The sequence below is a fragment of the Pelodiscus sinensis genome, chromosome 6 (genome assembly GCF_052426305.1).
Source record: "Pelodiscus sinensis isolate ZL-2025 chromosome 6, ASM5242630v1, whole genome shotgun sequence".
Taxonomy (NCBI): Eukaryota; Metazoa; Chordata; order Testudines; family Trionychidae; genus Pelodiscus; species Pelodiscus sinensis.
In genome coordinates, this window is record NC_143057.1 from 104,995,351 (window position 1) to 105,023,167 (window position 27,817).

The window sequence follows — 27,817 nt, forward strand, 5'->3', positions numbered from 1 at the left end:
TTTGTGGTATGAAAGTTATCTGGCTAATATTTATAAATACTTCAATATCAGTCATTAAGAATCTATTTCAAGCTATCAGGAGTTGTGTCTAAGAGTTTGGAATTAATGAATTCTATCATAAATAAACACAAGGGGCCAGCTTCTGCTCTCCATTGCATTGCTAAAAAATTTCAATTTCAATTGACATCAATGAGAGCTGGCATATCCTTAACACTTCTTAATATCTTCCCACTTATTTAGATGTCAAAAGAGTTCAGTCCTGCAAATACATACTGAATAGCTTTATTCATCAGAATAGTCCCACTAAAGTTCAGGTACTTACTTGTAATAGAGATGTAGCCCTGTTAGCCTGGTCTTGCTGAAACAAAAGACAGGACTATGCAGCACTTTAAAGACTAACAAGATGGTTTATTAGGTGATGAGCTTTCATGGGCCAGACCCACTTCCTCAGATCAAATCTGAAGAAGTAGGTCTGGCCCATGAAAGTTCATCACCTAATAAGCCATCTTGTTAGTCTTTAAAGTGCTGCATAGTCCTGTCCTGTATTTACTTGTGTTACTAAACTTACTAATGTGCCAAGGGTAGTCGGGATTTCCCAGCAATATCAGACTCCAATTATGGATTTAAGTGTTGAATTTAAGCACTTAAGTTTGAACATGTTGCCCTTAAAACACTCTGTGTCTCTGTTTTTCCAGTGCTCAGAAACTAGAATGAGAATTGATGAGAGTTTGTAAAGCATTTTGAAAATTAAGGCATTATGTAGGAGCTAAGTATTTTAATAACTATGTGGTAGAAAGTGTTACTAATGTGAAGTTCTGCTTAAAAACTGAAGGTCAGATTCTCCAGTCTGCCATTTTGTTTGCAATCCTTGCATGGCACAAAATCAACTTAGAACAGCTAGAGATTTGTACTGAAGAATTTCCTGAGGCAGGGGCAATTGTTCTTGGTACAAGGTGGCAGAGGTAGCTCCATTATCTAACAGGAGTAGAAGGAAGTGGTGTTGAGAGGGGATGCAGCAGGATTGCACATGGGGTACAGGAGATGGGGAAGAAGAGTGTGTCAGAAAAGAATGGAGGGGAGGAATTGTTCTGTACAGTTCTCAAGTGGGATCAAGGCCCTCACATGTAACATTTCTGCACAGAAGGAAATATTTTTGAAAAGTTAGGGGCATACAAGAACTGGTGGCCATTAGTAAGACTTTTTTCAAACTTCACGTTAGTAGTCATTCCCAGTGTCCACAATAATTAGTATTTTTGTGCCTCTATCATGGTAGCACAAATGATAGCAGTGTGATACTTATCAAAAAGATTCCAGTTTCAGTAACACTATGAGCTTAGGTTATTTTGAGCAATTCTAAAGCAATATTAGAGGGAAACCAAGACTAATCGGTCTGTTGCTAAAGTAACATGCAAGATAGGGAAGCTGAGCTAAGAATGGTTTTCTGCAAAACGCGAATAAAGTAGGAAGTGGGTGCTCAGCTGTAACAAGTACTGTTGCAGCTTCTTTGTTTTACAGCCAGAGCATCAAGCAAACACTTTTTAAAACCCAAACAGTTCCCTGGGCTCTCAGATAGAAGTAGCTCAATGTGATTCCTTTTGCTTTTTCAAATGTTTCCTGCTAACACTAAAGAATCTTAAGAAATTTTCAAAATGTAATAAATATTTTTAAAAGATCTGGGAAAGTAGGTACTATTTTGAGACTGCAGATATTTTGTAATGATTATTAAAATTCAAAAAATTAGAATTGGCAAGATTGAATGTACTGTCCCTGCCAAAAAAAACCCCACAACAGTTAACTTTGTTTCTCCATGGTTGAAAGAGAAGAAGCATGAACAGTTTTGGATTCATGACAACTACCACTCATTTTCCCACTTGCATTTCTTTGCTACCTCATCAACAAGTTAGTGACAAGCTTCTGTGCATCTGTCTATCATCTTCTCTTGTTCTCATGATTGTAGTCTCTAGCTCTTCCCATGTATTCCTGGATAATACACTTGTTGTGTGTACATCTGAGGACATGAAAGAGTGTGACAATGGTCATAGTATAGCATTTGTGTCTATGGAAGGATAAAAAAATGAGGTTGAAGAACCAGTGGATTGAGGAGACATAATACAATGCACTAGATGAGGAGAGCTGTTTGAAATGTATTCATTTTTTTAAAAATGTCATTTCAAAATGCAAGACCTTTTGATCAGCCATTTAAATGGTTAAAAAGAAAAACAGAAAACAATTTTTGAGACTGAGATAAAAATTGTCCCCCAGAAAATTTTGAACTCAACCAGTTCTGTGGTGAGTTGGCTGGTGTTTCGGCTGTGTGTCCACTTGTACTTGCTCAAAACTTTTGTCGTTCACGGGGGTTTAAACTCTCTCTCCTCCTTTCCCTCCCCCAACCTCCCCTCCTCCAGCCCTGCAAAACTACGAAGTTTTGCCATGGCAAGTGCAAATGTGAACACTGCTTTGTCAGCAGGAATGCTCTCCTGCCGAGAAAAGGAAACCCACTAGCTGGGGGTATTATTTTGTCCACAAAAGTGCTGACAAACAGCATTCACACATGCTGACTTTTAGCAACAGAGCTGTGTCAACGCACCCTAGTTGCTTAAAGCTGTACAGTGTAGACATAACCAAAGATGCAGCTCATCTTCATATGACCTTTACACTAATCAAAGCAGACTGCATTCAGTACTGATGAGTAGTATTCCACATCTCACAAGATCAGGCCTTGAGGGCAGAAGGTTAAATGAATGTTTGATCAGGGTGTGCTTGGAGGTCTCCAATATGATGTTTAAAATGAAGAGACATTTTTTACTAGAACTTTAGGCAAGGCAATAAGATTTTGGAAAATAGTAACATTAAGATGAGGTTAGTGCTGCTAATATGGAGGCTTCTGAAATCATGAAGTACGCATAAAAGGCTAGCCTTGATAAGCAATATCTTTCACTGGATGGACTTTTGTTACTGAGAGAGATAAGCTGGCAAGCTACCCAGAGCTCTTCGGATATGAAGAGGTAACTAAGAGCTTCACAGCAAAACACAAGATAAACTGATAGTTTAGCATACGTGGTTCGCATATAATAACCAGGACCATTCCAGGTGAAGTCTAGGGTTGCCAGATGGTTTCAATAAAAATACCGGACACACTTGCCATTACATTAAAATCTACTTTACATCTTATTTAGAAAATACTGGACATTGATATTTTCTCAATTTGTTTTCCGAACAGAAAACTCAAATACTGGACTCTCCGGTTCAAAACTGGACACCTGGCAACCCTAGAAGTGACCGATTAACACCCCTGCAGTAAAAGGGGAAAAAGAGGTTATTGAGTTACAGATGTTATAATAAGCTATAAATTCAGTGTCTTTATTTAGACCATGCTTTTTCATGTCTAGCAAAGTTATGAATTTAAGCTCCCAGGCTCATCTTTTGGAAGTGTGCAGGTTTCCTTTGAGGGTGAGGCCTGATAGGTCAGACATAGAGATTGCTTTGTGAAATGCTCAGCCACAGGGGGTATGGTGCCCTTATCTTTTATCATTTCCTGTGTGAGTTCATTCAAGAGCATAGAGATTGTCTGGCTTCACCCACGGAGTTGTTATTAGGGCACTTTAGTGCTTTGGAGGAGGTGTGATAAGCCTGTGTTGGACTCTATGGATCTTAAATATGTTGGGGGAGGTGTTGATCATGGTAACAGACATATCTGCCTGCAGGTTTTGCCTTTATTGTTCTTGCAGGGTCTGCTGCCACTTTGAGTTGGAGTTTCCTGGTCTGTGGGGTACTTGCATCCTTTGTTGAAAGCTTGCTGCTCTCACCAACAGAAATTGGATCAATAAAACATTACCTCATCCACCTAATATCCTGGGACTGAGACGGCTACAACAACATGGGATATAATTTGACTGTGTCCTTTAGGCTATGCCCCTTCTTTGGCACCGCTGTGTGGGGTGCAGGAAACTATCACTTGGTATGGCAGGCCAGCTCTGTTGGCTGGTATATAATGGGCTGACCTATAGTCCTGTGCCTGCCCCTTTCAGGTGCCATGAATCATCTGTGGAGGAACAGGGATCGCATATCCCCTGCAGTCCCCAGGGTACACAGTAATAAGGTGTCACACATGCTGGTAAAGATTCGTTTTTATGTACTAGTCCTGGCCATCTGATATGGATCAGGGGTTACAGAAGGTCAGTGTCCATTGTTTGCAGTGGTTATTGTTACATAGGGAGCTGCAGTTTTGCTTGGCCTCTCTGTGCAAGCACTCCATGCAAACATGGAGTAAGAGCTGGTCACAATCTACGCCTGGAAGACACAGAAATTGGGAGCGGCATTTTGAATTGTTATAATTGTTTACATGATGTTGGGTGGTCTTGTTCTGGTAGGAAGTAGAGGACTTGGAGAGTTGTATACTGGTGTTCAGTTGCATTATAGGAGTTGTTGGAGACCTTTTAAAACAGCTAAGTAAATTATATTCATCTCCCCCTTAACCACCCCTCCAAGAGCCTATGTTAAAATAACATGAAAAGTTAAATTCTCTTACCTGTTATATCCATTAGGGCCCTTCCCTGGTACAATGTCGCTTATTCAGGTGGTATAAGTCAGAATAGCAATGCTAGATCTGGGATGCATAATTGGCTTCCTGTGCTCACCCTGAAGATGATTTTAACTGAGGGAAACTGAGCCCTAATGATCTTGACAGAGAATGGGGAAGAAAAGAAAAATCACAGTTAAAGGGTCTATAGCACTTATATTTCTAGGGAGTGGTCAAAAGATCCTCACTGAGGGTATGCTTAGACTACATGCCTCTGTCGCCAGAGGCATGTAAATTAGACTACACGACATAGTCAATGAAGCCGGGATTTAAATATCTCTGCCTTCATTAAGATAAAAATGGCTGCCACACTGTGCCAGCTCAGCTGATCATCGGCACAGCACGGCAGTCAAGGGACCTTTGTCGACCGTTCCCTTATGCCTCATGAAACAAGGTTTACAGGACCCTGAGTGTTATATGTTAAGGGAATCTTAATCATAGAATAACTTTCTTCTATCATTTTCTGTCGAGCATCCAATATCCTATGAGAAAGAGAACAGAAACAATAATGGAAAGTGACTGCTCCCCAGACGCTGATTGCTTAAATTCCTTAAAAACAAACTTGTTTTTGAATGTGAATGATGCGTAATGATCCGTCAAATATTTACACTCTGTGTGTGTGTGTGAGGTGTCCAGTAGCTGTAAGTAGTCAAATTGATAAGTTTTTTGCAACATTTGTAAAAAATAGCTACCATGTTAACGGAAAGCAATCTAGCAGACTATGACTTTTTGAGATCACCTTCATCCATGAAAAACAGGTGTCCGTAATGTAAATGAAATCTTCTTTACTTTTATTTTACTGGTCACTTTTTATTTCTTCCTGATTCACAAAAACAAAAGTCCCATTGAAGTCAATGGAATTTAAGCACAGGTTTAAAATTAAGCACATGATTAAGTACTCTCAGGTATCAGATCCAGATTATTATTATTACAGAGCCTGCTTCTGAAAGCATACTTGCAATGAATAATACCTTCTTTCCTAAATCGTCCCACTGAAATCAGTTGAACTACTTGCATAGGAAAGAACCATCAGTGTCAATGTTACAGATTTAGGCCCTGGTGATTTGATTCAATGTAAGAATTAGGGTGAATCTACACTGCACCGTTTTTCCGGAATAATGGCCGTTATTCCAGAAAAACAATATTCGCATCCATACTGCAATTATGTTATTTCGACAGAAAGTCGAAATAACAGACGGCTTTTTCCGACAGCAGTAAATGTTATTCCATGACGAATAAGCCCTTTTCCGAAAAAGCTTTTTTGAAAGAGGGTGTGTGTGGACATGGAAAAGGGAGTTTTGTCAAAAAAAGAGGCCTCCAATAAATCCCACAGATGCCCTGCTGGCCATTCTGTCCACACTCATCACAACTCTACACTTCCTGTTCCCTGGCAGCTCTTAAAGCTGCAGACACAGAGGACAGGGCTTGTGGCAGGAAGCAGGCCCTCAGAGCCACCAGCCATAGCGCACCTCATATTGCCTGTTCCAGCCACAAGCCCCTGAGATTCCCCTGCACATCCCAGGGAGCATGCACAGGGCTCCCAGGAGCCTGCCAGTAGCTGCAAGAGATGCGTGCCATCCTGGTCTGGGGCGGAGATTCTGGCCCTCCTGGAGGTATGGGCAATGAGGAGAACCTCCAGGATCTCCAATCCAGACAGCACAATGCTGACATCTATGGCTGGATGGGTGAGAGCCTGGCCGTGAAGGGCCATCCCAGGACCCTTGAGCAGATCCAGAGCAAAGTGAAGGAGTTCCGGCAGGCCTACACCAGGGCGAGGGAGTGCAGCTCGCACTCCAGGCAGGATCCCACTACTGCCCCTACTACGAGGCACTCTACTGCATCCTGGGGTGGTGCAGCCCCTTCCTCTCCCCTGGACTCAGGGTTGGAGATGCCCATCATCACCCACCTGGGGATCCCAGCCAAGGAGGAGGACAAGGACGAGGAGGATGACCACCATCACCCTGGAGCAGGTACCACACAGCCTGGATGTGTCCCAGACATTCTCCGAGGCCAGAGAGGGATCATCAGGTGAGTACTCTTAATTTTTCACACACACAGGGTGGGGGTGGCAGATGCTGAGGGGATGTGGTGCGATCATCACTCGGCCTTCTCAACCTGGCCATCTCACTGCAGTCCGGGTGAATGCATGTGCTGGGCCAGTCCATGCCATGTAGCCCCAGGAGGCAGCATCGGAGCACCCCTTGGCCCCTGCTCACAGGCCCAAGGGAGGCCGCCCACACTTCTGCCCCCTGGAGGGGATGCCCTCCCACCACCAGCCACTGCTGAAAGGAGGCTGGGTACAAGGGCATGGACATGCACACACACAGACTCTGGAGTGCCGCACACGGGCATGCCTGCATGCTTGAGGCAGCACCCACTCCCAGGGTATGTCTACACTAGAAAGTTAGTTCGAACTAACGGACGTTAGTTCGAACTAACTTTCCTATGCGCTACACTAGCGCTCCGCTAGTTCGAATTTGAATCGAACTAGCGGAGCGCTTAGTTCGAACTAGGTAAACCTCATTTTACGAGGACTAACGCCTAGTTCGAACTAGCCAGTTCGAACTAAGGGCTGTGTAGCCCTTTAGTTCGAACTAGTGGGAGGCTAGCCCTCCCCAGGTTTCCCTGGTGGCCACTCTGGCCAACACCAGGGAAACTCTATGCCCCCCTCCCGGCCCCGGACCCCTTAAAGGGGCACGGGCTGGCTACGGTGCCCGTGCCAGGTGCAAGCCTGCCAGCACCCAGCTAGCAGACCCTGCACCTGGCACGGCACAGAGCCACCCACCCGATGCCCCCCAGCCCACCCCCTCTTGCCGGGACCAGGCTGGCGGCTCCCGGGAGCTTGCCCTGGACCGCAAGAGGCGGGCACCTTCCTGGGCTAGTGCGGACATCGTGGACCTCGTCCACGATCTCCGCACTAGGCACAGGAAAGTGGCCGTCTAGGGCAGGAGAGCTGCCAGCCTGGCCACCCAGGACCAGGTGTGCATGAAAATCAAGGGGGTCCACTGAGACCCCCGACACTGAGCCCTGAGCTTACAATGGCCGTACTGGGTCAGACCAAAGGTCCATCTAGCCCAGTAGCCTGTCTGCCAACAGCGGCCAACCCTAGGGACCCTGGAGGGGATGGACCGAAGACAATGACCAAGCCATTTGTCTCGTGCCATCCCTCTCCAGCCTTCCACAAACTTTGGGCAGGGATACCACTCCTACCCTCTGGCTAATAGGACTCCATGGACCCAACCTCCATCACTTTATCTCACTTCCCTTTCAACTCTGTTCTAGTTCTAGCCTTCACAGCCTCCTGCAGCAAGGAGTTCCACAGGTTAACTATTTGCTTTGTCAAGAACAACAACTTTCTCTTACTAGTTTCAAGCCTGCTACCCATTCCTTTCCTTTGGTGTCCTCTAGTCCTTCTTTATGGGAACTCAGGAAGAACTTTTCTGAATGCACCCTCTCCACCCAACCCCTGCTTTTAGAGACCTCTATCCTGTCCCCCCTCCGTCTCCTCTTTTCTAAGCTGAACAGTCCCAGTCTCTGTAGCCTCTCTTCATCTGGGACCTGTTCCCAACCCCTGATCATGTTAGTTGCCCTCCCCTCTCCCAGCCTTTCTCTTCCCCTCTCCCACCTCCTTTTCCCAGTCTCCCCCAGTTTTGTTCAATAAAGACAGAGTCAATGTTGGAAGAAACGTTATCTTTATTTTGTACATCAATAAGAAGGGGGGCTAGGGAAGGGCAAGTGGAAGGAGGTGAGGGAGGAATGGGGCACGAGCCCCCGATGGGGAGGACTGGGCTGGCTCTGCGGGCTTCTGGGGGTGGAAGCTCTCCTGCAGCCCCCCAATTACTCCCTCTCCCCAGATGGCAGCCTGCGGCAAGTGCAGCCGGGCTGATGGCCGAGTGGTGTGATGTGCCCAGTGTGGGCACTCAGGGCACTCCAAGCCAGAACTTCTTTGCAAGCGGGGCACCCCTTAGAACTGTGTGTCCGGGGTGGGGGTCGGGACCCTTTAAGCGCAGCCCTCGGCTAGCCTGAGACAGCATCTCCATGCTCTAAGTCCTCCTTTTATGCCCTGCCGGCACTGCTTCCGGCCATCATTAAGCCCTGTTCAGAGTCCACTCAATGTGGACTTACTAGTTCGAACTAGCAAAACGCTAGTTCGAACTAGTTTTTAGTTCTAGATGCGTTAGTTCGAACTAGCTTAGTTCGAATTAACTAATTCGAACTAGGTTAGTTCGAACTAGCGCTGTAGTGTAGACGTACCCCCAGGGACAACACTGCCAGGCGCAGGTGTGTGCAGCCATGACGGAAGCCCAGGCAGCTTGAGGCCCCTCTCCTGGCCATTGGATCCCAGTGTGGCTGGCCACTTCCCTGGCCATATGGGATGGGGGGTGGGAGGATGGGAAGCATGATCCCCTGGGGACCTCTGGGCCCCTGTAAGGCAGGGCCTGCTCTCCAAGCCACACATGGCCTTGCTCCTGGGACATCACCTTCCTCTGACCCAGGAACTGTTGCTCTCAGCTCACAGATGAGGCAAGACTTCAGGGACAGTGTCTCCAGGGATGACTGACCACCTCTGTTTATTGTCCCCAGCTGGACCAGCTGTGACTGTGGGGAAATTGACAGCAGCAGAGCCAGCTGCCCAACCTCGGGGGAGCCACAGGTGCTGGAGGGTCCAGGAGGACTTTGAGGGAGCATGTCTTCATCTTCCAAGACATGCAGCAGACACTGGCCCAGAAGGTCCGGGGTGATGCACAGTGGTGGGCCCACATGTGGACTGAGTGGCTGCAGCAGGGACACAACACATGTGTGACCATCCAGGAGCTCCTCACCTACCCAGCAGCAGTCCAGTCCCTGCTCCTGCCCCAGTCCCTGCCCCCCTTCCCATGCCTAAGCCTGCTCCCCATCCCATGCCAGAGCCTGCTCCAGGCCCCCCTCCTGCCTATCCCTATATCCTCCCTGGATGCCTCTGAAGTTGCCGAGGTCCCCACACACGAGGTGGAGGAAGCACCTGAGCCACATGCCTCTCTCAGCCCCAGCCCTGAGCCTCTCCTCCCCCCTCCAAGTTTCTCAGCCCCTCCCCTCCTCTCCATTTCCAGGTTCTCAATCCCCTCCTCCCCAGTTACTTCTACCCCAAATAAATAAGCAAACAGTTCTTTTTTTCAGAACCAAACATTCTTTTCTACTATGTCGGCAGGGGAGACGGGTGGAGGGGGGAAGGGAGGTTTTGCTGTAGGAAAGGCAGAGAGGGGAAAGGCACAGGCCCCTAGTGATGAGGCCCTGGGAAAAGTTACTGGGGTTCTTGAGAGAAACTCTCCCTCGGGGCCTCCCGGATGCACACCCTCCCCTGTCCACGGCAGCTTGAAGGCCAATCCCTCCCGGCCAGCCTCTGCCCCCACCCCAGAAGGAAGGCCTCACCCTTCCTCTCCACAATTTTGTGGAGCACATAACATGCGGATATCACCTGGGGGATGTTCTGCTCCCCCACATCCAGGCATGTTAGGAGGTACCTGAACCACGCCTTCAAGCATCCAAAGATGCATTCGGCCTGCATGCAGGCCCTGGAGAGGCGGCCATTGAACTGGTCCTTGTTCAGGTCAAGGAGGCCGGTGTAGGGCTTCATCAGCCATGGATTAAGGGGTAGGCCACAATCCCCACAATGCACAGTGGTATTTCAACGTCCCCGATCCTAATGCTGTAGTTGGGGAAGAAAGTGCCAGCCTGTGGTAGACGCTGGAGATGTGGAAGACGTGGGCGCCATGCCCCTTCTCCGATCAGCTGACAAAAATGTTCGAAAACTGGCTAGTAGTCAACCAGGGCCTGCAGGACCATAAAAAAGTATCCTTTCCAATTAATGTACTAGGCTGCACGGTGGTCCGAGGCCCGGATGTGGATGTGTGTTCCATCAATAGCCCCCCTGCAGCTGGGGAAGCCCAGGGTGGCAAATCCGGCAACAATGGGGTCCAGGTCACCCAGGCAGATAACCCTGCACAGCAGAACGGTGTTTGTCACCACAGAAGGAGACAAACAAAGAAACAAAACAGAGAATCAAGTCCTTGTGAAGTCCCTGAGCCCTCCCCAACCTTACCTCCCACAAACACCCCATGAGCCAACCCCTATGAAGTCTGCCCCTCTGGCTATGAGGGCAGAACTGGAGAACTCCCTGAGGATGGGACTTCTCCCCATCACCACCACCACCCTAACCTCTGCACTCCAAGGCTCCCTTTTGCTATGGTCCCCCTTTCCAGTACTCTCCCCCTTCCAGGGACTGCAGTCCAAGAGCACCATACCTGCATGAGGGGGGCCCCGATGGTTGACTTCCCCATGCCAAACTGGTTGCCCATGGACTGGTAACTGTCGGATGTGGTGAACTTCCAGATGGTGATGGTGACCAGCTTCTCTAGGGGGATGACGGGTCGCATCTGGGTGTCTCATCTGAGGGCAGGGGCGAGCCAGGCGCACACAGCTCCAAGAATGTCTCCTTCCTCGTGCAAGTTTTGGAGCCACTGCTGGTCATTCCACGGCTCTATCACCAGCTGTGGTGTCCAGCCTCCTGAAGCGTCGCTCCACCCTGGGGTGCGGTTTCAAGGGCATCGCTCCCACACACTGGCAGAGGTTCTCAAAGATGAGCTCAGGATCGAGCTCATGCAGAGCCATGAAGGCAGCCTACAGAAACTGCAGCACAACGGCGTGGGGCCATCGCATGCCCAGAGGCAGCTCCAGCTCCATGGCAGGGAGTGCTGTGGTGTCCTGAAGCAGGGCAACCAGAACATGTGGAGAAGGAAATGCTTTGCTATTCCTTGGAGAGGTAGGCAAGCAAGCAGAAGAACCTGAGAAATGGCTGTCCAGGGGGTCCCTTTAAGCCAGCATCTCAGATAGCCTTAGACAGCAGCTCCAGGAAGCAACTGCTGACCTAATGCTCTGCCTGAACTGGTTCTGAGTGGCCTTAAATGTGAGATAGCATCCAATCAGTGTGGATGCTAACTTTCTAAATAGCACATCACTATTTTGTTGCACTTTTTGTGTGTAGACGCTCTATTTTAAAGTCAGATTTTCCAGAAGATATCTTCTGGAAAAGCTTATTCCAAAAGAAGCTTGCAGTGTAGACGTACCCTTAGATGAGTCCCAGGAGGTCTTGGCTATTATTGGCCATGCTCCAGGTATCTCTAAACCTCCATGCTGGGACTTGGATGACAGGATTGTTAGAAATTGTCCTGTTCTGTTCATTATCTCTGAAGCATTTGGAACTGGCTATTGTAAAAACAAACAGGACACTGGGCTAGATGGACTATTGCTCTGACCTGAAATACCCATTTTTATGTTCTTATGTACATAGGTTCTCTTATTTCACTTATCACCAGAGTGTCCTCTAATTTTTCCCACCCATGTGCAGAATTAGTTTTGTTACATGCACCAATGTGAAAGTGAGGTGTCACACATCACTTTCACATTGGTGCACATAACAAAATTCATATGATGGGGTGGGGGTGAGGCTGAGAGGTTCAAAGTGTGGGAGAGGGCTCAGGACTGAGACAGAGGGTTGGGATGCAGAGATATGAGGTCTCTGGCTATAGGTGTGAGCTTTAAGATGGGGCTGGAGATGAGAGGCTTATGTTTGGGGCAGAGGATTTGGATGCAGGGGTGTGAGGGCTTTAGCCGGGGTTGCGGCTTCTGGGGTTGGGTTCAGGATCAGGAATTTGGGGTGCAGGACAATACCTCAGGGCTACAGTGTGGAGGGAGGACCGCCCCCAGCTTTTCCTGCAGCAGCATCTTGGCTGGGAGGGAGAGGCACCTCTCCCCTCCATGGCATTCCGAAACAATGGACTGAAATGACCAGCTATGGGGGTGTATATTCCATCAAAGGTGATGGCATCATGGTTGCAGACTTTTCAAAGTATTATCCTCTACTCTCCAGCATCACCTGACCTGTGTCTTGCTTGGATTCAGTTTCAGCCAATTGTTCTTCATCCATGAGCTGGTCCTTTCCAAGCTCAGAGCCATCTTACCAGTAATGGAGTGGTCATCTGGGGTGAAGGATATATGTGGGGTGCTATTTATCATCTGCATGGTCCCAGGACTTGAAGTCCATATTCTCTGACCAGTTCTCCTAATGGCTGAATGTTAAAAAGGACTGGAGATAGAACTGGATCCTTGTGAGACTTCACAAGAGAGGGGGTCTAGTGGAGGAGGTGCAATTCACAAGTCTTGAGTTGGGACTTCTTTGGATATGTCCAGATGATATGTTCTTGATGAGTGAGAGTACTGACCAGGGGGATGCATGTGGGCTGGTGGGTCCTGACAGAGTGGGTTCATGCTGTTTGAGGAGGCTTCCAAATATGTGTGATCTTTTCTGTGAAGCAGGGTGATAATTCTTTGCAATGCTCGGTGCTTAGTTCTGATGCAGGTAGTAGGCATTCAGGGTTACTGAAGCAATTTATGCCCTGGGGTGGGATTGGCAGCTTCAGTGGAGCTAAAAGGAAAATTATCTTGACCTATAATACAGCCTCAGCACAGGCTTTGAGAATTTTGTTATTCATCCTGTCTGATTTAGCTTACACCATCAGTGCTTGACTTTCCACCCCTTTGTCTAGATCTGGTGCAGGATGTCTGAAAGCCAAAGAGATCTATAATGGAGAGGAAGATGTGCCAGTGCTTGAGGCTGGTGCACAATGATAATGATTAACCAGGTCTTTGAATGCTGTTGGTTCACATGTGCAACCACTTCTCTCTGTGTTACCTGAGCATTCTCGGTTGACTCCAATTCCATCACTAATATAGCTCCTTTTCTTTCTATACATTAAGACTTGCAAAAACAGACAAATATGGAACTGAGGTTAATACCACAACATCCAATTAAAACAGAAAAGGGGCAATACTGAAACATTATTATGGTTTAATCTGCAATCACTGCGAACCTGATTCTGCCAGCACCATCTACACTGAGTGGTATTTTCCTACACAAATTATCCCATTAATGTTTGCACACAAGTGGATGACTACATAAGGTGCAACACAATAGCTAAAGAGACCTATGGAGAGGGAAAAAAATAAACATTTTAGTATGAATATAATTATTCGGTATTCGTTAAGTGCCAACGCTGCTTGTACAAATCATGACGCTTTTACAGCTCTTACTCTCAATGCTGAGCATGTAGGTCCAACAGAAGTCAATAAAGAAGTGGGGGGAGGAGGAGGAAAATGTGATTGTGTAATTAAAGACCGCACAAGAAGGCAGAATTAAGAATGTACAGGGTAAAGTAATGAAAATTCTGATATGGGATTCATGTAATAAATAAGTAAAGGAAAGGCTATAATTAATGCTAGTTAACGTGATTCTATGGAAGACAGGTCTTGTCAAACAAATTGATTTCATTCACTGATTATATTATAAGTTTGGTTGACAAAAGTAATTGCATAGATGTAATATAATTAAATGAGACTATTGTAAGGATCTGCTTTAATACTGCATGATAGTCTGATTAAAAAACTAGCACCATACAATATAAATAAAGCACCGGGGGAAAATATTGGTGTCACGGGGTGTGCTCCCCCACCTCTCCCTGGTCCTGGGGCAAGATACCCCTCTATGATATCAACCTCACTGTTTAGTGTCCCTTGCTCAGGGGAAATATGGCCCACCGGCCTGGTCCAAAAAGGTCTGCAGTCTCCCTCTGGAAGGCTTTCTGGCCTGGAGGCCTACACCTCTGGTAAGACTCCCCTGGCTATCAAGGAAGCAGGCATTGTGGGGGCAAGGAGGTAGGGGCCTCCCACTCCTCTGGGTCCCAACCCAGAGGCAGTGGATGTCTGCACTACCTGCTCAGCAGGGCATCCTGCCAAAACGCACTGAGCTCCTGGAGGGACAAACCTCTGCCCTGGGCTGCTTCCTACCATCCCTGGTGTAGGGGCTATTGCTGAGGCTGCAGCGGCTCCTGGGGCTGCTGCAGCTGCTGCCTGGGTTGCGGCTCCTGGGGTTGCGGTGGCTGTGGCAGCTGCTGTCCTGGCTGCTGTCTGGCCTGGGGCTGCGTCAGCTATTGCCTGGGCTGGGGCTGCAGTGGCTGCTCAGGAGCTCTGGCCTGAGCTTCTGTCCTGCTGGCAGTCCGCCCAGACTGAGCTGCTCCCCTGGTTTTTATACAGCTCTAGCAGTTGGAGCATGCCCATTCTGGGAAGAAGGGCAGGACTTCCTTTGCCCACAGAGACTTAGCCTCCTCCCCTTCAGTGCAGGGCATATTTGCCCTGCCACAATTGGGTACTGAAAAGCTCTCTAATGTAGCAGTGAAAAGCATAACAAGAGCCAATGGCTAGAAGCTGGAGTGAAACAAATTCAAATTAGAAATTAATCATTTTTAACAATAAGAGTAATTAACCATGGGAACAATCTGCAAAAGGAAGCGGTACATTCTCTGTCTCTTGGTGTGTTCAGATCAAGACGTGGTATTTCAGATCCATGTGTGAACTGGGATTATTCAGAGGTTTGTAACATGGCCAGATTAGGTGGCTTGACACAAGAACAGCAAAGGATACATCCCTAACACCAGAGCAATCCACTCACCTTCATACACACTTCTACATTTAAAGTCCCTGCTCCAGTGAATGATAGTGGCAGAGCTTCTCAATGAAACAACTGTAAGATTTTTGTCATGAACAAAACAATGGATTTTCCCTAATTTCATTCTCAGAGACAGATGAACCATTGTTGCAACAACCCTGTAAAAACCCACTCTAAGGCAGATGTGTATCATGGGAAATTTCAACCCATGTTTAACGTTTGACAAAGTTATAAGCAACTGAAAACAGGATCTTAAAACAGAAAAAAAATGACACTGTTAACTTTTGGGATTCACTATTAGCATCACCTATTATAAATATTTCATATTGGCTAATGCATTGATACTACAGCCTATTATGCTGACTAGTACTGTCTAATTGTCTCCTTGTACCATCTTATCTGTCTGTTATCTCTTATTTTACATTTCAATTGTAAGTTTTTTTAAAGCAGGAACCATATTTTGTTCTGGTTTTGTACAGTGCTTAGCACATGGCTGGAGCTCCTACATGCTATGATAATATAAATAATATCTGTGTATATATGTATCACAAAGCACCATGCACATCCACTATATTTAAAGAACGTATTAATTTCTGAGCATGTAGCCTATTAATATTTTATAGAGAGAGTCTATCTAAACAAGCAATGTTATATCTTTGGTTCATTTGAATTGTTAACTAGATTGTCTTTTGTTTTGTTGGTTTTAGGTTCTAACAAAGAAACTGTAAAACAGAAGGTCTCCCATACAGTGCTCTCCTCCCCTCTATCTCCACCCTCCCATTCAGCTACGCAAATACCACCCCCTCCTCCTCCTTCAGCGTCTCACCCATCAACACAAGCACAACCAGTTCCCAGCCTACCTCCCAGAAACATCAAACCTAACACTGAGCCCTTGTAAGTGAATACGAAATCTGTTTTGCTTATATTTTGCTTTTACTTTCCTGTTCATGTCTATCATGGATATCAACATACTCAATCAGTGACAATTTAAACCCAGCTGGAAAGCCAAGCTCCTGAGCCTCACTGAGTCTGCTATTAAAGTGACTAAGATTATATCTACAATACAGCACAAAGTCAATGTAAGCTACGCAACTCCACCTACATGAATAACATAGCTAGAGTTAATGTCCCGTAAGCTGAGTTACTATGGGAGGGTCAATGGTAGAAACTCTGCTGTTGATCCCCCCTTTTTTGTCCAGACTAGAATAACAGGGCTGATCGGAGAATGATCTGTGAATGATTTGGCAGGTCTTCACTAGGCCCACTAAATCTACTGCTAGTTAATCTATCTCAGGATGCTGATCCAGGCGGTAGTGTAGCCTGAAAGTCATTACACGGACTATAGTTGAACATGGATTGGACCCTAGCTGATGAGAGCTTCAGCTCCAGAGATTGCTTCTAGCCTCTGGTAATCTACTTCTCCCACCCTTCAGGTGGTGATGAGAGAAAACTCCTTCCAAGTCTTGTATCAGAAAGCATAAGGCTCTATCTTCTCCCTTATGTGTAGGAAGTAAGTAGTCTCTGCTGCCTCTAGCCAGCAGCAGCAACTGAGAACCTTACTCAAGCACTTTAGGTGCATGGTAGAGGATGGAAGATATTATGCAGATGATAATGGCCATTAGTTGGGGCATACCAGGCAAAAGGGCTGGGGGATAGTTAATGAGACTGTACACATGACACAGGAACTTGGCTCACAGTTTTAAATTTCAGTTACCTATCGTGATGCTATTTACATGCTCTTCTCAAATTTGACTTATCAAATGGGGGCCTGCTGGTGGCCAAAGGGTTGAAAGCATGTGTTTCTAAAATGAAAAGGCCAATGAAAGCAAGTTCAATACTCAAAATAAGCAATTCTGTGGAAAACAACTTATTACACACATAAAATAGCAAAAAATTCTCATGAACCCGAATGAATACATTACTGAGTATGAACTGCATTAAGTACTCCATCTAGTGGCTGAAACACAGCAGGTCCCACCGCCTCTATAAAAGTCATTCCTGTATATTCTCCTTCCTGTTTGCTTAAGATTCAAGTTTCTTTTCTTTGTCTGCAAGGAGCTGTACAACATGCAAATGTATACTGCTCTGCTTATGCAGCTGCAGAGATTATAATCTCATTAGTGTTCCAAAAAACCTCAAGAGATTTCTGACTATTCTGTCTGTCTGTTGATCCACAAAATTACAGTGTTTATACCACTTGCATATGAGTGCCTTTGGCATTTATTTTCTGTTTGTACATTCAGAGTCAAGATACCATCATGTAAAACCACAGTTGCACTTAATCTAGTATGGGAATCTCAACTGTACTTTAACACAGATCTAAGCTCTGTATTGTTTAGGGCTGAAAGTGAACAAACTATGCAGCCGGTGTCCCAAATTCTTGGCACATGCAGCTAAATATGCAGAACTTAATTAAATGAAGGTATAATTATAGGAACTATCTTCTCAGATGTCACATTTTCTTTTCATATTCACAGAAGCCTAGAAAATGAACAGAGTTACGATGATGTTGAATTTGGTGCAGATGGTAAGAATACATTTCAATTTATAGCAATCATTTAAGAATTAAAAATGTTGTAGCTATAATAAAAGTGATGGAATAGTTATTTACAGTGTTATTGAGCTTCAAGTCATACTGTGCAGTGGTGTAAATTTTGTACAATCTGTCACTTCTCCACAATCAACATGACAAGGTTGTTCTCTTAGAAAGCCTTGATTTAGCATCCACATAACTTTGGCTTGGAAGATTTGCTGAGCCTAATAATTTCCAATGCTGATCTGGAACAAATTTCGTTTTTGCAGCATTAGTTATTGTGTTCTCATGAAACATGCATTGTTTTTATACTTGATAAAAGTAATTTGCATGTTATGTATTATTATCACCTTGACATCTGCCCTGAGCAAGGGCTAGCACATAGTTGTGTTGTACAGGAGCAGCCCAAGAAGTAGATTTTTACTTTCTCTCCTTGTCTCCCATAGGAAGAAAGTAAACTATGTCAGGCTATATAACCCACAGTGTACTTCACTAGCCTGCACGGCATATAGTGGGGTGGAGCTGAAGCATGTCACCCACTTGCACAGCCTGGGTAGCTTTCTCTTCCTGTGCTTCAGGCCACAGCACAGCTAGCATGATAGGGTATGTCTACACTACCCTCCTAGTTCGAACTAGGAGGGTAATGTAGGCATACCGCACTTGCAAATGAAGCCCGGGATTTGAATTTCCCGGGCTTCATTTGCATAAGCGGGGAGCCGCCATTTTTAAAACCCCGCTGGTTCGAACCCCGTGCAGCGCGGCTACACGGGGCACAAACTAGGCTTCCTAGTTCGAACTACCATTACTCCTCGTGAAATGAGGAGTAACGGTAGTTCGAACTAGAAACCTAGTTCGAACTACCTAGTTCGTGCCCCGTGTAGCCGCGCTGCACGGGGTTCTAACCAGTGGGGTTTTAAAAATGGCGGCTCCCCGCTTATGCAAATGAAGCCCGGGAAATTCAAATCCCGGGCTTCATTTGCAAGTGCGGTATGCCTACATTACCCTCCTAGTTCGAACTAGCGGGGTAGTGTAGACATACCCATAGGGAGTACAGGTCTTATTCGACCATTCTCCCTGCCATGACTGTAGGGGGTGGTGGGTGCATGGTCCCTATGTGACCAGTGTAAAATTGTATGTCCTTAACTATTCTTTTCATTGCTTGTAAGTGGTTGGATTTTTGTAAACTGATATGATAGGCAAGAACAGTGTTGTCTCTGAGGACTCTTTAAAATGAACATTCTGTGATAAAATATACATTATGTCAAATGATCTGTGAAAGAGCTTAATATCAGATACTGCTTGAAGTTTACAAAGAACCACAATATTAGCACTAGGAAGCTCTGTTCGTCTTAATTCATTTGCATTCTTATCCTCATTAAAATCCATAAGAGTAATTATAAATCTATAACTGTCACTAGTTAAGGTACAGTTGTATATATGTCCATATAGTTAGCACCAGCCTAAGGCACTTTCTCTAAAAAAGAAAGTAATAGTCTGTTTGTATTTTTGGTCATTTAGGTCGTGGAAATACAGATGGGGTAAGTATTATCCTTTGTAATACGCAGAAAACATATTATTTAATGTCATTGAATTAAAAAAGCCCATTTCTTGCAGAATAGATCCTGTGGATTGCTGATACATTGCAGAACTGTTGAGGGCAACAATGAAAGTGGACAGACACCGAACAAAAGTGGAGTTAATTAAAAAGCTAGCCAGAAACTAAAAAGTTCACAAAATCTTCTATTTCCAAGTTTCACAGACATTTCAGTTTCATTTAAATTTTCCAGAAATATTGGTCTATTTCACCAATCACGTGCCTAATTTTAAGCACATGAGTGTCCCTTGTTGATTTCAGTATGATTACTCATGTGCTTAAAATGAGGCATGTGATTAAGAACCTCAATAAATTATGGTTTTAATGTCTTGCCCACAGTTACACAATACATCTCTGGCAAAGCCAGGAACAGAATCCTAATCTGAGCCTTATTCCAATACATTCAATAACTTTGTCCTCTTCAGTGAATCATTTCCCATAATGAGGTTCTAACTCTGTACTCCTTTTGAAGTCTGTGCCATCTTTTAGATGCAGTGTAGCTGAAGTAACATCACAGAGATTCACTTCAGAATAAACTGAGGAGGGAGGCTGTGTAGATGGATAGACAACTCAAATCTAAATAGAAGAAATACATATTTGAACAATTTAGTAATTTGGGCTTGGAAAGATTAAATGCATTTTCAATTATTTTTCTGCCTTCATGTATATCTGTTTGTATCTAGCTATAAAATTCAGCTGGTCTGGAAATTTCTCTATGCAACATCAGAGTATTTGGGCCATTGGAAACTGAGTCATGATTATTTTTTCTTATAGGATCAAGAGAGTGAGGGAGAGACATATGAAGATATCAATGACATGAGGTACCAAATCTAACTTATACAGGTCTGATTCATTGTGCTTTGTTACTGAATGAAGAAAAGATTGTTAGGCAATATGGTAGGAAATATACTACTTCTGATCCAGAACTTCACTGCATATCCACTTTAATCATCTTCCATAAAGAAAGCACATCAGTTTACAGGTTAATTCCCTCCTAAAAGCTGATTTAAAATGGGCTGGAGGTGCTTCCTCAAATGAAGCCCTGTGATTATTTTGATTTGCATAGCAATAAAGTGTGCTCTTCAGCTTTTTGGAACATGGCTGAGATGCTGCACAGAAATACTGCCTGAAATGGGAACAAAATACACCCCTCATACTAGTTGAATTATTTTGTTAATGCTGTGATTCTCAAAGTCCATTTTTATAGAGATCATGAAACAAGTTTGGAAACTTCTGTGTATCCACTGAGCAGGGACAGTATAGAAAGCAGAAATGCAAGTTTCCTTCCTACAGAACTGCAGCAGTGCCCCACACCTGAAGGACCAGTGGTCTGACTCACAACTGCCTAAAGCCCACAAGTGGGAAGCAAGCTGTGACAGACCCACAATATGGGGCACAGAAAAGTAATGCATGCAGGAAAGTTATAGCATTGTGGGATGCTTTTCTTTGGAGTAAATCGGGTTCTAGGACTCTAATTCATGATTCATTATTTGTAATGCAAAATTGTTTTCAACAATAACAGTGAAGGGGCACAAAATGCACCTAGAACATAGGTAATGTTGAGGCGGAGATAAGTGATGTCTCCCCAAGTAAGGTACATTTGAGAGGTATATAGTAGTTCCATCTCTGGGTCCATCCAAGTCCGTTTAATAGATGCACACACAAACAGGGAACTACGTTATACCTGTGAGACTCATTGCTCTGAAGTGATGCACATTCCAATGCTATCGCCAGTCCTTCCTGTTCCATCCAAGAGCTCACCTGCTGGTGCTGTCCTGCATGCAGGAGCAGGGCCAGGCCTCTCACTGGCACATGTCCCTTTTGGGTATATCTACACTGTGATTAAAAAGCTGGGCTGGCTGGTGTCAGCTGACTTGGGCTCAGGCAACGGGGCTATTTAATTGTGGTGTTAATGTTTGAGCTCAGGCTAGAGATTGGGCTTTAAGACCCTACAAGGTTGGAGGGTACCAAAGCTCAGGTTGCAGCCTAAACCTGAATGTCTATACTGCAGATAAGCAGCCCCTTAGCCCAAGACTCATGAGGCCAACCCAGGTAGCATGGCCAGTACCAGGTATAAAATTACATGTAGACCTGAGTCTCAAACTCCCAGCCCACATCCATCCCCAGCCAGAGCAATTGCACAATTTGTCCCAGAACTCCTGTCAGGCTGGCGAGGCGTGTCCTTTAATGGCCTTCAAACTCCATCCCTTCCTGACATACTGTTCCCTCTTCCCCGCCCCCCATGGCACCCTCTCCCCCGAGGATGTGGCTTTGGGGATCAATGGGGCGAGGAAAAGCTGGCACAGTGGCAGTGGTCATGTCCCCCTGCACTCTCTGCAATGGCAGGAACCACGGCGGAAGTGGAGCACAAAAGAGTGAGTGCACTCACCCTGTGCACTCCACTTCCCCCGCGGTTCCAGCTGCCACATGGCACCAGGCCTCCCTCCCAATAATCCCTGAAGCCATGTCTTCTGGGGATTCCATGGGGTGAGAGGGCAGGGTGAGGGCAGGAAAGGGCGGGGCATGCGGGCTGGTAAAGGATAGTGTCTCCCCTCCCCCAGCCTGCCATGAGTCCCAGGCCAGATTGTACAATCATTCCAGCTGGGGATGGTCTGCAGACTGAGAATTTGAGACCTTCTGGGACTAATGTCACTTTGGACCTCTCCAGCATAGCCAGCTAAATGATGGTTGCACCTTTTGCAGATGCCTTGCAGGGAAAGGGTTGCCAAATACCCCCTCTTCTATGTAGCTCATCCATCCAGGACCAACTACCATAGGGTTCAGAACATGTTTCCATGATATTATTAAGGGATATCTTCTCATATCTGATCTTGGAAGAGATCAGCTCTGAGTGCTTACCCACTTCTGCCCACTCTCTTTTACATTCATACCCTTCCCTGTGAAATAATCTGTGTTCATTGTTCAGAGCCACATCAAAAGAAGAAGAAAAGAAGAAAGAGAAGGAAGAAAAGAGAAGATTGGACCAAGAGAAGAAAGAACAAAGGGAAAAAGAAAAGAAAGAGCAAGAAATCAGAAAGAAGTTCAAAGTAAGGTCTTTCTGTGCCAGGCTACACATCAAAGTGCATCAGCCATTATTTAGCCTTATGTCATTTAAGACACACATTTCAGTGCAAAAATATGGTATGGGTGCAAGCCAGCTTGGTACTGCGAGGTCATTCAGCATTTAGGATGAACTTTTCTCCCTTGGACAAAGTCAGAGGCAAGGTTCAATCCTGGAAGGGGCTGAACAGTCTGGCCCTGGAAAGAACTTGAACATACCTTGAATTTAAGCATGTGAAATTTCCCAGTGATGTGACAAGCACTTCAGTGTTTGTAGGGCCTGATTTTCATTTCCATAAAGTCTCTTACATGCAAACACCACTATTGTAAAAGGGCCTTAACATACATATAATTTACAAACTGTTTGCCATGTCAAGGTAACATAGAGGGACCTCAGTGAAAAGGAGAATTTAGGTCCACGGCCCTTCACAGACTTAGGCTGCGTCTAGATTGGCATGATTTTCCGGAAATGCTTTTAACGGAAAAGTTTTCCTTTAAAAGCATTTTCGGAACAGATCGTCTAGATTGGCATGGAAGCTTTTCCTCAAAAGCACTTTTTGCGGAAAAGCGTCCATGCCAATCTAGACATGCTTTTCCGCAAAAAATCCCCGATCGCCATTTTCGCGATCGGGGCTTTTTTGCGGAAAACAAATCTGAGCTGTCTACGCTAGCCCTTTTGCCTGAACAGGAGCAGAATAGTATTTCCGCAAGAAGCAGTGATTTCTTACAGTAGGAAGTCAGTGCTTCTGCGGAAATTCAAGCGGCCAGCGTAGACAGCTGGCAAGTTTTTCTGGAAAAGCGGCTGATTTTCCGGAAAAACTGGCCAGTCTAGACACAGCCTTAAAGTTAAAACACATGCTTTGCATATTTGGGCCAGAGCACCTTATGGGATTGGGCCCACAAATGCTTTTTGTATGAAGGAGCAGCACTTGGGACAGACGAATGAAATCTCCTAACACAATTGAGAGGCTGGAAATAAAGAACCTGTGAAGCTGAGCGAAAGTCATGCTAAATAAAGCCCATTGTTGTGTAGTAATGAGCCCAGTTCACTGTGCCCCCAAACAACTTAGGCATAGTTTGTAACAAGTGGACCCATGTAGCCTACAAATCCACTGGTCATTCTCTACTATCCTTGTTGCCTGCCCACAACCCCCCTGTCATGTTTCTGCAAAGAACCAAAGAAACCATTGTGATTATTCTGTGCCTGGAGCACAGCCTTTGGTGAAAGGCTGAGAAGATTTGGCACGTTGGACAGTAAATAGTGGACACAATAGCAATAGATCTGGAAGATGTGGATTTCAGGGGTGTGGCCCCAAATTCTTCTCTCACACCAAATTCTTGGTTGGAATATAAGTATTAACATGCTCAGTAGTTTTAGGCTACTGGTCTTAGACCATCTTATCATGTAGGCTAAAATGTATTGTTTTCCATAAATGCAGACATTCAGACAAACATGTTGTATTCATCTAAACAGATATCTTATCTGTCATTCTAATACATGGCAATACCCTTTCTGTACTGCTCTGGCCACTCCCCTATCCCTGTGTTATGAATACATTGAATTACCAAGCTGTGGCCAATTACTAGCTCAACTGCTTGAATCATATGCAGTAGTCGGGCTCTCCCCTGCACCTTTTGCTTGTTAGCGTGTCTTTAATGTGTATGCTTTTCAGAGCAGAGACTGTGCCTTTGTGTTTGTTTGCAAAATGCCTACCTCATGTGGGAGGCACCAAAAACAAATTATTGTTTTGTGTTTCATCTAAATTTTTCTCAAAACAATCAGCACATCCTCTGCATGTTTGTGTGTGTGTGTGTGTGTGTGTGTGTGTGTGTGTGTGTGTGTGTGTGTAATTTCTCTTGTTGTGTTTTTCTGTGCAGTTATCAGGACCCATCCAAGTCATTCATCAGGCACGAGCTTGCATGGACTACAAGGGAGGCAAGAATGAGATGACTGTCAAACAGGGTGACAAAATTGAAATCATCCGTATTACAGACAATCCTGAAGGAAAGTGGCTGGGCAGGACAACAAAAGGATGCTGTACGTTCTGATTCTCCACTTTACCCCTAATTGTGTGTTGTGTTGAACACTGGCAGCATGAGTGCATACAGAATTATGTGAGAGAGCAACATTAACTGAACTAGATCCTTGGCCAATATGGGCAAGGACATGTAGAATTAACCGCCACAGCTCGTACTGCTGTGCTTATCTGACGGGGGACACAGCTCACAATGTGAAGTTATGTTCTGCAGATTGGCAAATTTAGGGATTCTAGGCTTAATTAAGGACAAAAGGGCAGATCCTCACCGCTGGAGCTAAATCAGTTTATATCCACTGAGGGTGTGGCTCAATATGTCTGCTTTAGAATCAGCACTGGAGCTTGTCTCTGGGGGTATGTCTACACTACCCCGCTAGTTCGAACTAGCGGGGTAATGTATGCATACCGCACTTGCTAATGAAGCCCGGGATTTGAATTTCCCGGGCTTCATTAGCATAAGCGGGGAGCCGCCATTTTTAAATCCCCGCTGCTTCGAACCCCGTGTAGCGCGGCTACACGGGGCTCGAACTAGGTAGTTCGGACTAGGGTCCTATTCCGAACTACCGTTACTCCTCGTGAAACGAGGTGTACCGGTAGTTCGGAATAGGCACCCTAGTCCGAACTACCTAGTTCGAGCCCCGTGTAGCCGCGCTACACGGGGTTCGAAGCAGCGGGGATTTAAAAATGGCGGCTCCCCGCTTATGCTAATGAAGCCCGGGAAATTCAAATCCCGGGCTTCATTAGCAAGTGCGGTATGCATACATTACCCTCCTAGTTCGAACTAGGAGGGTAGTGTAGACATACCCTGAGGAAGTATTTTTTTCCCGGAGCTGTTAAAAAAAAGATATTAAAAGGCCCAATTTTCCCCTTATTTACAGTCACTGGCATTACACAGATATAGGACTAGTGTAAGTAAGAGAAATAATCTTCAGAACTTCCTACAAGGCTCAAGAAAAAATGGGAACATTCCAGCTTTCCTATTTGATTCCTAAACTCAGGAGTTGTTTTTAAAAACTCAAAAATGTGTCTTTTTTCTCCCATCCATACCTTTAGCCCCAGCTCCTCACACACTTATGTTGTTGGGACCAAATCATCATCTGGTGTAAATCAGTGAAATAAGTGGAGCTGTGCACATTTATACTGATGGATCCAGTCTCTAATTTACAGACACAGACAGTAGGGTCTTGATCCAACAAAAGCATTTAAGCATATGGCTTACCTTCAAGAACATTAGTATCTGTCTGTAATCCCATTGGCTTTATGTCAAAATGCTTTGCTGGATCGGAGCACAAGTGCTTTATGAGAATGGGAATACTAACTTATACTGTTAAAGCAAAATGCAGGACAATGTAGCACTTTAAAGACTAACAAGATGGTTTATTAGTTGATGAGCTTTCGTGGGCCAGACCCACTTCCTCAGATCAAATAGTGGAAGAAAATTGTCACAACCATATATACCAAAGGATACAATTAAAAAAAATGAACATATATGAAAAGGACAAATCACATTTCAGAACAGGAGGGGGATGCGGGGGGGGGGGGGGGGGGGAAGGAAGGAAGGTAAGTGTCTGTCCTTTTCATATGTGTTCATTTTTTTTAATTGTATCCTTTGGTATATATGGTTGTGACTATTTTCTTCCACTATTTGATCTGAGGAAGTGGGTCTGGCCCATGAAAGCTCATCATCTAATAAACCATCTTGTTAGTCTTTAAAGTGCTACATTGTCCTGCATTTTGCTTCAGCTACCTCAGACTAACACGGCTACATTTCTATCATTATACTGTTAAAGAGACTTTCATTTTAAAAATACGTTGTTTGAGAAGTTTTATACACACAAAATTAAAATCTCTGTAGGAGCGTTAGGGTTCTTATGCAGCTGTCTCAAGCTAACTAATTTAACTTATTTTGGCTGTCATAAACTAATTTTTATTTCAGCAAAAGCAGAAGTTGTACCAACCTTCCTATGGGCGAAGGTTAAAGGTATAACACAGAGTAGTTCATCGATGTTTCATCCTGAATCTTATCTGCTTAATTAAAAGTATATAAACTGATAAGAAAGAGGAAAGGTTGAAAAGAGAATGAAAATATATAATGATATAAAAGAAGGATATTTATAACTATTCATTTGAAATATGTAACAAAGACTTTAGTTTACTTTCCAAGTTTCCATCATTTTTTTCTAGTTACTTAACTTTTATATGAAGTAAGTAATTTTCAGATGTAAGTTAGCGAGAAAATGCACCAGGAATTGGGCTGCTGCACCAGGTGGAAAAAAAGGATTTTCAGTGTTCTTTCCTTTTGCCTTTCTCATTTTTGAAAAAAAAAATCTGTAAGTCCAAATGTCCATAACTTTTATCGGCCAGCAGACACAGTATTTAAATCCATTTTATTATTATAGATTATTTTGCCAAGGACATCTACACAATAAATTATAAAGATGGAAGTTCAAGTCAGATGAACTAAGCTTTGTATTGCTCCTCCAGCCAGGGCACGCAGGTAGCAGGAGGATCACCCCCAGTGTAGATTATCTCTGCAGTGACAGAGGTCCAGCACAGTAACTCCTATACACCTCTGTATCAACTCACAGTAAAAGGAGGGAGTGTGAGTTTAATGTCCCTGCAATACAGTGCTCTATTTATCAGCCTGTTTGGATCATAGACCAGCAATGGGTAACCTAGGCTAGTGAGTGGGCTCCATCAGAGGCCCTCCTTTATCTCAGTGGGCCACAAGAGGGGCATAACCAAGATGGTCTCACAGGATACAGTAGTTTTGCTAAATGTATTTGAATACCTGAAATTTGCAATTGAACCTTAGCAGTTTTTTGACTGGATGCAAAGGGAGTGCAAGGTTTTTACAGTCAATGTTGTGCACAATCCACAGGCACCTCACTTCACATGCCCTTGTTTTATGTGAGTGTCATTTTATTAATACTGATAGGAAAATATTACGCAGGTGGAAACCAGCAGAATCTGGCAACCCTGTGCATGCGCATTAGTAAACAAAATAAATTGTGAGCCACCGGTTGCCTACCACTGCTCAAAACTAAGCTGGAGGACTGTGTATTGGCATGGGAACCTCAGGGTTAGCTGAGCAAAGGTATCTTAAAGCAACTTTTCCACTTGCACCATTCCCCACCATTGCACTGCACCCTCAGCTGAGCATCAGGCTCAGAATCTCTAGTGGCTATCATTGTAGTGATTATGTAGTGTTAATTCATCTTTAAAATGAGGGGTTCTGTTTCCAAGACACACAGGGCCTGATTTTCCTATGACCTGAATGTGTCTGAACCCATTAAATTCAATGAAATTACACCTGACTTGCACCGTGCAAGTGGAGGAGGCCCAACTTACTTAGATTCAGACATTTCTATAGCTTATTCAGCCATACAATACAACTATAATCGTTTGAGTTCTCGGCCCTCTATTAAAGTCCTTCCTTAGCTGCTGTTTTAAAATGAAAATTGTTGCGGCTTGATCA

The 27,817-nt window shown here is 44.8% G+C and overlaps 1 protein-coding gene across 4 annotated transcripts in view; it reads left to right on the top strand.

Annotated features, from left to right (window-relative positions):
- FYB1 (FYN binding protein 1) overlaps nucleotides 1-27,817 on the top strand; it is a 121,453-nt gene that overhangs the window by 59,254 nt on the left and 34,382 nt on the right. For all 4 annotated transcript variants that reach the window (XM_014581770.4, XM_075932510.2, XM_075932511.2 and 1 more), the window contains exons 3-8: nucleotides 15,824-16,010; nucleotides 17,594-17,643; nucleotides 19,168-19,187; nucleotides 20,018-20,064; nucleotides 22,170-22,290; nucleotides 24,182-24,341. In XM_014581770.4, the coding sequence (XP_014437256.3) occupies nucleotides 15,824-16,010; nucleotides 17,594-17,643; nucleotides 19,168-19,187; nucleotides 20,018-20,064; nucleotides 22,170-22,290; nucleotides 24,182-24,341 (585 nt within the window). The remainder of the gene's footprint in view (nucleotides 1-15,823; nucleotides 16,011-17,593; nucleotides 17,644-19,167; nucleotides 19,188-20,017; nucleotides 20,065-22,169; nucleotides 22,291-24,181; nucleotides 24,342-27,817) is intronic.